Genomic DNA, 11,004 nt, shown 5'->3' with positions numbered 1-11,004 from the left:
AAATAGCTAATTGTGCGGAACATGGCCTAAATATTTGTAGTTAGAATATGGTTAATCATTTGCAATTAATGGCTAGCATTGGAAAGATCAAACATTATAAGACTAATTTCATTTTAGGATTGCACTTTCTTATGAGTGGCTCACTCAGATCCTCTGAAAATTCAATTATCTTTTCTTTTTCTATCTCTTTTAATCTTTGCTAATACTGTGCATCAGTAAACTGATTTTACTCTAAAATTAGTTATTACAATCTACAATACAAAATATGGTAAAAATTACAATTACTACTCTATTTATCTGCCCCATTCAAGTGAATGCCCATTCAAGTGAATTTTCCAATGAAAAATGTACAAATTACCCATGATACACCGACTCATCATCAGAGAAAGAAAAAGAGCAATTAGATGATCCCTGTGAAACTACAATCCTGGCAGGAGGGGCTGGTGTTGGTGATGGCGGTGACGGCGATCGGACTGTAGTTAAACCACCCTTTGACACGTCAGATTCCGGCCTCATTGGATCCACGTGGCGAATTTCCTTTAGCATAGCAGCCACATCTTTCATTGTTGGGCGATCATTAGGTTTGGGGCTGATACAAAGAAATGAAACAGCTATAGTTTGAAGCATTTCATGCATTGTAGGGTCAGCCCTTCCCCTAAGCTTGTGGTCAAGAATGTCAACTGGGTCTTTCTTGCGTGCTAAGTGGTCCCTAACCCACTGAACCAAGGGTGCACCACCGGGCAACGTTGGGTCTAATGGGTGTCTTCCTGTTAAAACCTCTAAAAGCACCACACCATAACTGTACACGTCACTTTTCTCTGTTATTCTCTGCATCGATGCATGCTCTGCAAAAGATCAAGAAAACTAAGCATCATTAAATAATTAAACTACTAAGGTTTGATCATTTAGACTTAAGTATACTCAGAAAACTATACCTGGAGCCATATATCCATAAGAACCAGCAAGGTGAGGTCTCTGACTTGGTTTAGCTAAATCATCATCAGAAGTACTGCTGACAACTCTTGCTAACCCAAAATCAGCTAAATAAGGTTCATAACCTGATCCTAACAGAACATTCATGGCTTTCACATCCCCATGTAGAATAGCAGGTAAACAATCATGATGTAAGTATGCAAGTGCATATGCAACTCCTAACACAATATCATATCTAGTTTCCCATTCTGCTCCTCCTTTACCAGCACCATGAAGAAGTGAGCTTAAGCTTCCATTTGGGAGATAATCATAGAAAAGAAGCTTCAGATTCCAATTCGAAGCCCACCCTAATAATCTAACAATGTTTTTGTGTCTGATTGAACCAAGTGTTTGAATCTCAGAACTGAATGCACCAGATTCTTCTTTTGACCACATTTTTTTTACTGCCAAAGACTCTCCATTAGGAATTGTGACCTTGTATACTACTCCTGAGCTTCCTGTGCCGATTACATTGGTTGTTGTGAGATTTCGTACAATTTCATCAATTGAGAAATCTAATTTCTGATACAAAGTCATTTCCCAGTTTCCATCTTCCATCAAAGCATTAGCATTAGCAATTCTGGTGCGAACAAGCATGTAGATTGCTAGTAGTACTAATACAGCACTTGCACTTAAGAAAACAGACATCATTAGCTTCATTGCTGACTTGGTCCGTGCTGCAGTCCCCATACTATCTGTAGATGATACTAGACCTCCAGAAATCAGAAGACCTGGGTTTGAAGCAAGGTCACTAAGTGGAAGCTTTCGAAAAAAGGGAGTGTTCGGTAATTCACCAGAGAAGTCATTGAAAGAGACATTAAGAGAAACAAGGTTTTGTAGATTTGTAAGAACATTTAAATTCCCTTGTAGCCTGTTGTGAGAAAGGTCAAGAACTCCTAGTTTAGAAAGACCAGAGAATTCAGATGGGATTTGACCGGAAATTTGGTTGCAGCTAAGATTGAGAGAGATTTCAAGTGCTGGAATTTGACCGAGCTCTTTAGGAATTTCACCAGATAAAGCATTATCTGCAAGATTAAGCAATTGAATCTTACTGCAAGATAAAATCTCTTCTGGAATTGTTCCAGAAAGTTGATTCTTTGCTAAAATAAGCTTGGTCAGATCAGTCAATAACCCAATTCTATGAGTCAATGGACCTGTAAGCCTATTATCAGAAACATCAAGAAACTGTAGGCTTTTAGGCAGAGAATCCGGTAAAAAACCACTTATCCCATTTGAATGAAGATCAAGAAACTCAAGATTTTCACATCCTGATATAGATACAGGGATCCCTCCAACAAGATGATTGATGCTCAAGTCAATGAAATTCAAGCTCTTCAACTTCCCTATCTCTGATGGAATAGTACCTGAAAATCTATTTCTATTTAGCCTTAACCTATAAAGGTTGGTACAATTCCCTATATCAGGAGGAATGAAGCCAGATAAATCATTAGAAAGTAAAAGTAACTTTGTAAGATTCTGCAGAGCAAAAATCTGCTTCGGAATTGAACCAAAAAGATTGTTATATGAAAGATCAAGAGCTTGAAGATTCTGGCACTCTGATAATGACTCGGGAATATTTCCTGTTAAATTGTTCTGCCAAGCATAGAATAAAGTCAAGCTATTTAACTTGCCAATATCAACAGGAATCTCAGCTGAAATGAAATTATTGTCTACTTCAAGATGAGTAAGAGCTATACAATTAGTGATTTCAACAGGAATAACACCTGTTAACTGATTTACACTTAACTGAAGCTCCTGAAGCTTGAGCAGGTTTTTAATACTGCTGGGTATTTTTCCTGTCAAAAGATTTTCTGATAAATCAATGACAGTAAGCTCTCTGCAGCTTCCAATCTCTTCTGGAATTGAACCTACTAAGCTGTTCTGCCATAAAAGCAGACTCTGCAGCTTAGTGAGTTCCTCTATCCGGCTTGGGATTGAACCTGATAAAGAATTCTGGTATAAGTACAAGTTTTGTAGCTCACTGCAGTTTCCAATCTCTTCTGGTATAGAACCTGATAAAAGAGTTGTATAAAGAGCAATAGTTTGGATTTTTTTAAGCTTTCCTATTGATGATGGTAAACTCCCAGAAATGCTCGTCTCCGCGAGGCCTAGTACGACCAAGTTGCTGCAGTTGCCTATCTCCATAGGCAATTCTCCTTTAAGATTTTTATTTCCACCTGCTCTAAAAACTTGTAGTTTGGTCAATGCTCCAATGCTACTCGGTATTTTTCCAGAAAGTTGATTATCAAAAAGAGTTAAATAGACAAGACTTGAAAGGTTCCCAATATCAGAAGGAATTTTACCTTCAAGAAAATTAGTATTGAGAGATAAAGTATGCAAATTTTTCAACTTGCATATTTCTACTGGAATTTCACCAGATAGAGAATTGTCACTAAGATCAATCAAACTAAGCTCAAGATAATCACCTAACTGTTTTGGAATGTTTCCTGTAAGATTTGTTGAAGAAAGGATAAGAGTTTTCAAGAATTTAAGTGAGTGAAAATTTGAAGGAAATGGACCTTGTAAATCCACTCCTTTTAAGCTTATCTCTGTAACCATGCCATTGGAATTGCAAATGACACCAACCCATTTGCATAGATTTGGGTTTGAAGGATTCCATGAAATAAGAGCATCTGTTGAGGTGTTTAAAGTGCTTTTCCATGTTAAGAGAGCTTGGGCTTGTTCATCAATGGAGAAACAAGAATGGAAAAGGAAAAGCGAGTTTAGTGAAAGAAAGAAGGTGAAAGAGAAGATATTAGAAGAAAGAAAGAGATTACTTAGAGTTGCAGACATTGTTGAGAGATGAGAACTGTTGATCTGTTTTGGGATTGTAGAGGGTGGAACCCCATGTTTTGTTTATAGAAGAAAAGCAGAAGATCTGGATCCAATAGCACACCTTTTTTATTTCATTATTCTTGTAATTGCTATAGTTGTTAATTGAGTGATGAGTATTCTTTTTCTATTTGGTTTTATTTAAGTGGATTATTGTTATCAATTTTTTTAATGGAGTTCTTCCTTTTCTAAAAAAAAACAAATATTTTATTTACCAAATAATTCCTATTTAAAACTTTAATAAACAAAATTAAAGGAAATCTGAGTTAACAACTGAGTTAACTTTTGTCATTTCGAAATATCACTGAATTAATGATCATTCTCTTATAATTTATGTGATATTGCCGATTCACATTATTAATTTATACACATCTATGAATGTAAAATTTTTTTTAATATATTAATCAAATTTGCTAAGTAATGGTATTTATTTATTAAAATATTCACCAAAATTTAATTTATTTTATACTGCCAAATTTTGTAGTGCAAAGAGAAAAATTACCATTTTATCCATCCTTTGGGGAGTTGTATTTTATCCGGTTTCCTCTTTATTGGTCATATGGAACCATCTGGTTTCCTCTTTTCGAGTCATGAAATGTAATTATTATATAAAGAAAATTATATATAAATGTTGAGATTTTTGATTGACTGATTTAGATAAAGTGAAATTCACCTTATCCTTTATCTATCTTCGTTGATATATTTATGTATATAATTTTTTTTATTTTTAATATGGAATTGAAAAATAAAGATAAAATTGTGTCTTACTCTTTTATAATCCAATACTGAAGTCTGGAAGTGGTCCATCAATTTATGTGGTCACAATTGTTGGACCATATGACTGTTAACTGTTGTACTTTTTGACTTTTCACTGTCTTAAGGACCATATTGTATTAGTTATTTTAATCAAGTGCCTATTTCATAATAATAATAATAATAATAATAATAGTACATCATTATTCATGGTATTTAAAAAATTTTATTTTATCTCTCTATTGTATATCTGTATAGAAATTTTGAGACCTTCGTATAATTTATTAATCCATTTAATTTTGACATCTTGTGAGATTAGGTTTGAATTTTTAATAAATTTTATGACTTTTTATGTCGAAATAACACTACGTGCTATAAATAATTCGAGTTTGAGTGAAAAGGACAATCAAACCATGATTGAAAATTGTACTTAAATATCATTAACACATATAATATAATTTATATATTAATCGATAAAAATTCAGATCCAATCCAAAGGAAAGTCAACTGAATTTTATGTAGTATGAAATTTTTAGAAGATAAAATTATAAAAAAAAAGAAGAATTATTATAATAATTTATAGAATTATTGTGAATTTTTACTATTTTTTTGGGATCCGCATTGAAGAAGAATGGGAATAATTCCCATTTATTTTGAATAATAATAATAATAATAATAATAAATTATGTAAGATCCATTTTTGTTTTATTTATATTATTGATGTGGGTGTAATATGGGAATCTGACGGAGACACATGTAAGAAAAGAATATGTGAAAATAAAATTATTTTTATAATTAATTAAACTGCAAATGTGGTAATGTTGTCTGTTTGTCTTTGCTTTAGAAGATTATTAAAATTAAAATTTTAATGGAGAAATTTAGAGCGGAAGGGACATTTCAGTTATATCACATCAGCTTCTAACATTTGTTAATTATTAAAATATATTTTTCACTAAAAAAAATATTTTACAAACAATTGATTCAATTAAAAATAGATGCAAAAAAGGTTATTTAAAATATTAATCAAACTAAATCAATTAGCTTATACATTTGAAATAAATTAAATCGGGTTGATTCAGTTTCTTTAATTTTTAGCTATTTTTTTAAATTTAACTCAATTTAATTTTAATTTTTATATATTTTTCAATTTAACAAAATAAAAATCAAACTAAAAATATTAAAGCTAAAATTATATCCATATTTTTAAAAGTTATAAACTTAATTTAATCAATTAATTATTTCAGGTTAAGAAAATGTGAAAGCGCATCTCTCTCTAAAAATATTATATTTTTGAGTGAATTCAGTTCAGTTAGATTTGGATCGTTTTACTCGATCTAATTAAAAGTTTTACAAAAAATCAAATGATGTATCAAGCAATAAAAAATTATTCTTATGAACTAAAGATTTGCTTTTATAATAAAAAATTAGTAAAAATTATATACCATCATAGGATTTAATTCAATTATATCGAGTTTCATAAAATCGAATTCACCCGTGATAGTGAACTAAAGATTTGCTTTTATATTAAAAAAGAAAATCTAGAATTTTAAATTAACTCTATCATCTATACAGACTTATTTTATTTTTTATATTATTTGATATATAAGGTAATTTTTATTTAATTATCTATTAGGAATAATGTTATAATGTTTTATTTAATTTTTAGTTTTCTACTTATTATATGAATTAAATATTTTATTTCTTAAAATAAAAATTTAATATTATTGATATTTACTTATTACTTTTTTAGCTTAAGCAATTTCGAACTTGAAGTGCTCATTATTTTCTGAGCTTAAATAGCTTCGAATTTTAGCACTCATCACTTGTCGAGTATAAGAAGCTTAGGATCTTAAGCACTTATTATTTTTCGAGCTTAAGCAATTCCAAACTTAAAGATGAGTTTAAGAGTTTTGCAACTTAATATTTCTTATGTTTTGAATTTAACCAACTTTGAGCTTGAAGCGCTTACTATTTTTCGAACTTAAACAACTCCAAACCTTAGCGTTCATCGGTTATTGAGCTTGAGCAACTCCAAGTTTTAGCATTCATCACTTTTCAAGCACAACAAGCCGGAGACATTAGCACTTTTTATGTTTTAAGCTTCAAGCTTAAAGCACTCGTCATTTTTCGAGCTTAAAAGCTTTAAAACTTATTTTCTGAGCTTAAATAGCTTTGAGCTTAAAGTGCTTATCCTTAACCAAGCCTTGTTACTTATCATTTATTGAGCTTAAACAATTCTGAACACTAGCATTCATCATTTAACTGAGTCCTAGCGCTTATCATTACCAAGTTTAAACAATTTTGAACCCTGACTCTCAAAATTATACAGCCAAAGATATATTGTTCATTAGATAAACGAGCTATCACACTCAATAGGTTCAAGCTATGTCTTTCATCTAAGATTCGAGTTTAAATAGCTCACCTAAAGCACAAAGCCAATTATCAAGCTTAAGTGCTCAATCAACAAGTATATGCATAAAAATCAAAAGCCAAGAAAAGGAAGAATCATGTCTTGAAAAAATAATTGTATGGTCAAAATCATTGAGCCTCCTAACAAACAAAAACAAAAATCAGTAAAATTAACACTAAATTTTATTAAATATTAATTAGGATTTATAACGGTCTCAAAGTTGTAATTTTGAAATTAGCTTTTGGCATTTAATAACTATAGCATGAAAATGGTTACAATTTGAAGTGACTGAACTTACTTATGGTGTGCAGAAAATAATGGGGAATTTTGGAAGCAAATTTCATTATGGTTTTGTTTGAAAATAATTTCCAAAAACATGTTAACAAGACAGCATATTTATTATGGATATTTAATGTTTTTATTTAAAAATAAATAAATAAATAAATAATAATAATTGCTAAGTAATTGATTGATTATTTATTATAAATAAATATTAAATGCCATAGACAAATCAAGGGTGGGCAATGAAATGAACAAGTACTCTTTTTTGCAAACTCTATCAATGAATTATAATGATGAGATCTCTTTTAATTTGGGTTGAAGATTCTTACCACAATAAAAACCCTGAATTGTTCATGCAATTTCCTGTTTGTATTGAATATGTCAATTAATGAAATGGACCCCCCCCTCCCCTCCCCAAGTGTACTCATTTGAAAGAGATTGAGAAAAGTTTTGAAAATTGTACTTTTAATATTTAGTAACTAAATACTTAGGCTAATACTGTATTTGGTAATAACTTTTAACTTCTTGACTTAAAAAGTTGTTTGGTAACATAGTATTTAAATTAGCTTTTTAGAGGTTAGGATAAAGTTTTGCGAAAATTTAACTCATATAATATTTAGCTTTTAGGGTCTATTTGACAATATTAACTGTTGCTGTTAGCTGTTTTGATATGATAGCTGTTAGTAGTTAGACAGTAGCGGTTAATTGTTAGTTGTTTAAATAGTGGTTAAAAGCGATAGTGTTCGGTAAAAGCAACTGTTTGATTTGGCAATTAAATTTAAAATGACAAAAAAAGAACATTGGACTTATAGTCATAGAATTAAGCTTATTATATATATATATTAGAATTCAATTCAATTTTATATATATATATATATATATAAAAGATGATTTCACTAAACCTAAATTTTCAAAATTTTAAGTGAGTAAAAAATTGAAAAGTCCACTATTTTATAAATAAAATTGAAAATTTTTAATATTTTAGAGATTAATATTTTTAATTTTTGATATTTGTTTGAGTTCAAATGCAAATATATAAATAAATATTTTCTTTTTCTTTTACTATCAATTATAAATAAGTCAAACATATAAAAAAATTAAAAAGATGTAATGTAATAAGAGAAGGATTTTAAATGAATTAAGGATAAGATTGTAAGAAAAATTTACTAAAAAGCTTAAAATACTAAATATTAGGTAGGATAACGTTTTAGAACACGCTATCTCATCCTCTAAAAGCTAGGTCATATATCTTGTTATTAAACACAATAATCTAAAGAAATAGTATTTTGACTAGTTCAAAACACTAAAAGCCACTTTAAATGCTCTAACCGAATGCATCCTTAGTATTTTATGAAAAACTACTAAATAAGCTAACAGCTTAACGCTACTCAAACAGCTACCAAAATAGCTAATTTTATAGAACATACCTAACTAAAGAGAAAAAAAAAAAAAAAAAGTTATTTGTGAAAAAGAGTATCTATGAGCCAAAAACTTTGAGGAGTAACGGGACAAGGACAATGTTAAAAGATGAGACAAGGATACCAAGATAAAAAAAAAAAAAATTAAAAATCAGCTATGGTCCCTCCCACCTTTTGTTGTTAACTTTCTTGGTGAAAGGCAAATTGGAAAAGGTATTGTTGTCCTACAAATAAAGGGTATATTTGTAAGATATTGAATTTCTTAAAGCACAAGTGGGGTTGTGATGTCATCTTTCACCTAGCAATAATGGGTATTATTTTAATTGATTTCTCATGCGAGAAAAGAAAATCTAACTTTCATTTCTATAATAATTTTTGAATTTTCAATTCTTTAGGACATGGCTAACATTAATGATTGTAAATACTAAGATAAGAAATACTAATAAATATTTCTTCTTAATTATAAAAATAGTGAAATTTATTTATATTAAATATGATAGTCGTAATATTTATATTTGTTTCTCAATATTAATTATCGGTGTTCATGGTTCGGATTCGACCCAATCCTACGTATAGGGTTTAGATGAAGAGTTTTGTCCTTTTGTCAGCCCACCTAAAATTGAGGAGGCCCAGCTCTTTAAAAGGGACCAGTTTGAAAATATCTTTTTTATAGTACCAAGATTGCCCCCATCTGCTCCAGCTAAATAATACTTTGTCGGTTTGAGTTTAACAGCAACACTTGATCTTTCGTAAGGATTGCCTTGTTAAAATTAGAATACACAGAAAATATCTAATAAATATAGAGTAAAATTGAAAAAAAAAAATAATATATTTTTAAATTCTAAATGAGTATTTAAAATGGAACAAAATAAAATATCTATTTATTTCTATTAAAATGAAATGGAGAGAGAGTAAAATAATATTTTTTAAGTTCAGCTAGTTAGTGAAATAAGCCAAATCTTGATGTTGCATTTTTACAAAAGTAACCTGTCTATTTTAAAACTAATTAGAAAATAGCTAAATCATTAAAAAAAAACTCTTAAACTGTCCGCGTTGATTTTATGGTATCCTAAATTTAACTTTATTCTCTTAATATCCTGAATTTTAACTTTAGTTACAATAACATCATAATATATTACCCATTATCAAAATTTTACTAAACACCAAAACTCATCAAGTAACCATAATAAGTCAATAACCACCAACTATTAACAAACGCTATCGGACAATAGTTATCAACTATTAACAATCATTATCAATTGAAATAAACAGCTAAACCAAACGAGCCTTTAGTAACTATTAATTATTTTAATAATTTTTTATTATTTTATTAGCGTTTTATCAAATATTAAAGGAAATATTGACATATAATTGAACACTATAAATAACAAAGACAGCGAGGTAACCTTCTTTAGAACACTAAAAATTCTAGAATTGTAGTACAAGGTGTAGATGGCAAATGGAAATTAATAAATGATCCTACCAAATAAATAAATCCCATGGAATGGATTTATAAATAATACTACAATCTTATGATCACATGAATATGATCTCATGCAGATAATATATATAATTTAAAACCTCTTTAGCTTGACAGAAATGAAAAATACAGGAATCTGCTCGTGATAGTAATGCCTAGCTTCAATATGAAAATGTCAACAAAGGCTATATATATATATATAGAGAGAGAGAGAGAGAGAGAGAGAGGAGGGCACATGACATGCTTGTTTTTTTTTTTTTTTTTTTCTTTTCTTTTCTTATTGTACATGTAGAAATTTAGCAGAAGTGGTGGAACGTACAAAGAGCAGGAACAATCACATGTTTTTTGCTTTTTGCTTAAATTATGGGTATTTTTGGTATATAGTTCATTTATTTATTTTGGATACTGAGGGAGGATAGCCTGGATTGTGTGCGTGCGTTGTTTACGACACTTATTTAAAAAATCAAACTTGGAATTGAAAAATATAAAATTTTCGACCTGTATATTTCTTCGAAAAAAAAAAGATTGTGGTTATTATGTATCAGGTTTAATACTATCAAATTGAAAATATGTTACATTAAACTGAAATTTTTTTTTTTTTTTTTTTTGCTTTATTTGCCAATTAGATGTAATTTAGTCGATCTTTTTTACTCACTTTAAGGATTTGAACAATGAGAATTTTTGAATTTTAAATATTTGTGTAAATAAATTATTATTAATTTGGTGAGTATTATCAATTAGATGTAAGTTATGGTTTCATTAAATTAAAAATCAAATTGCACAAATATAGATTTAATTTTGAGAATTCAATTTTATTTTATTTTTAATAATTTAGTTAGGTTTTGATTTTGAATTGT

The 11,004-nt window shown here is 29.3% G+C and overlaps 1 protein-coding gene across 1 annotated transcript; it reads right to left on the bottom strand.

Moving 5' to 3' along the window:
* Positions 1–212: 212 nt before the first annotated feature.
* On the bottom strand, positions 213–3,902 carry LOC105639133 (LRR receptor-like serine/threonine-protein kinase RGI3). The gene is made up of 2 exons (XM_012223087.4): positions 936–3,902; positions 213–845 (listed from the first exon to the last, which is right to left on the bottom strand). The coding sequence occupies exons 1-2, from the start codon at positions 3,763–3,765 to the stop codon at positions 355–357; spliced, it is 3,321 nt and encodes a 1,106-aa protein (XP_012078477.1). The 5' UTR covers positions 3,766–3,902; the 3' UTR covers positions 213–354.
* Between the last annotated feature and the right edge of the window lie 7,102 nt (positions 3,903–11,004).

This window comes from Jatropha curcas, chromosome 5 (assembly GCF_041381405.1).
Source record: "Jatropha curcas cultivar XTBG-Jc1 chromosome 5, XTBG_Jcur_1.0, whole genome shotgun sequence".
In the NCBI taxonomy this organism is placed as follows: Eukaryota; Viridiplantae; Streptophyta; class Magnoliopsida; order Malpighiales; family Euphorbiaceae; genus Jatropha; species Jatropha curcas.
The sequence above is the reverse complement of the archived record's forward strand: the minus strand, read 5'-3'. Positions and strand labels throughout refer to the sequence as shown.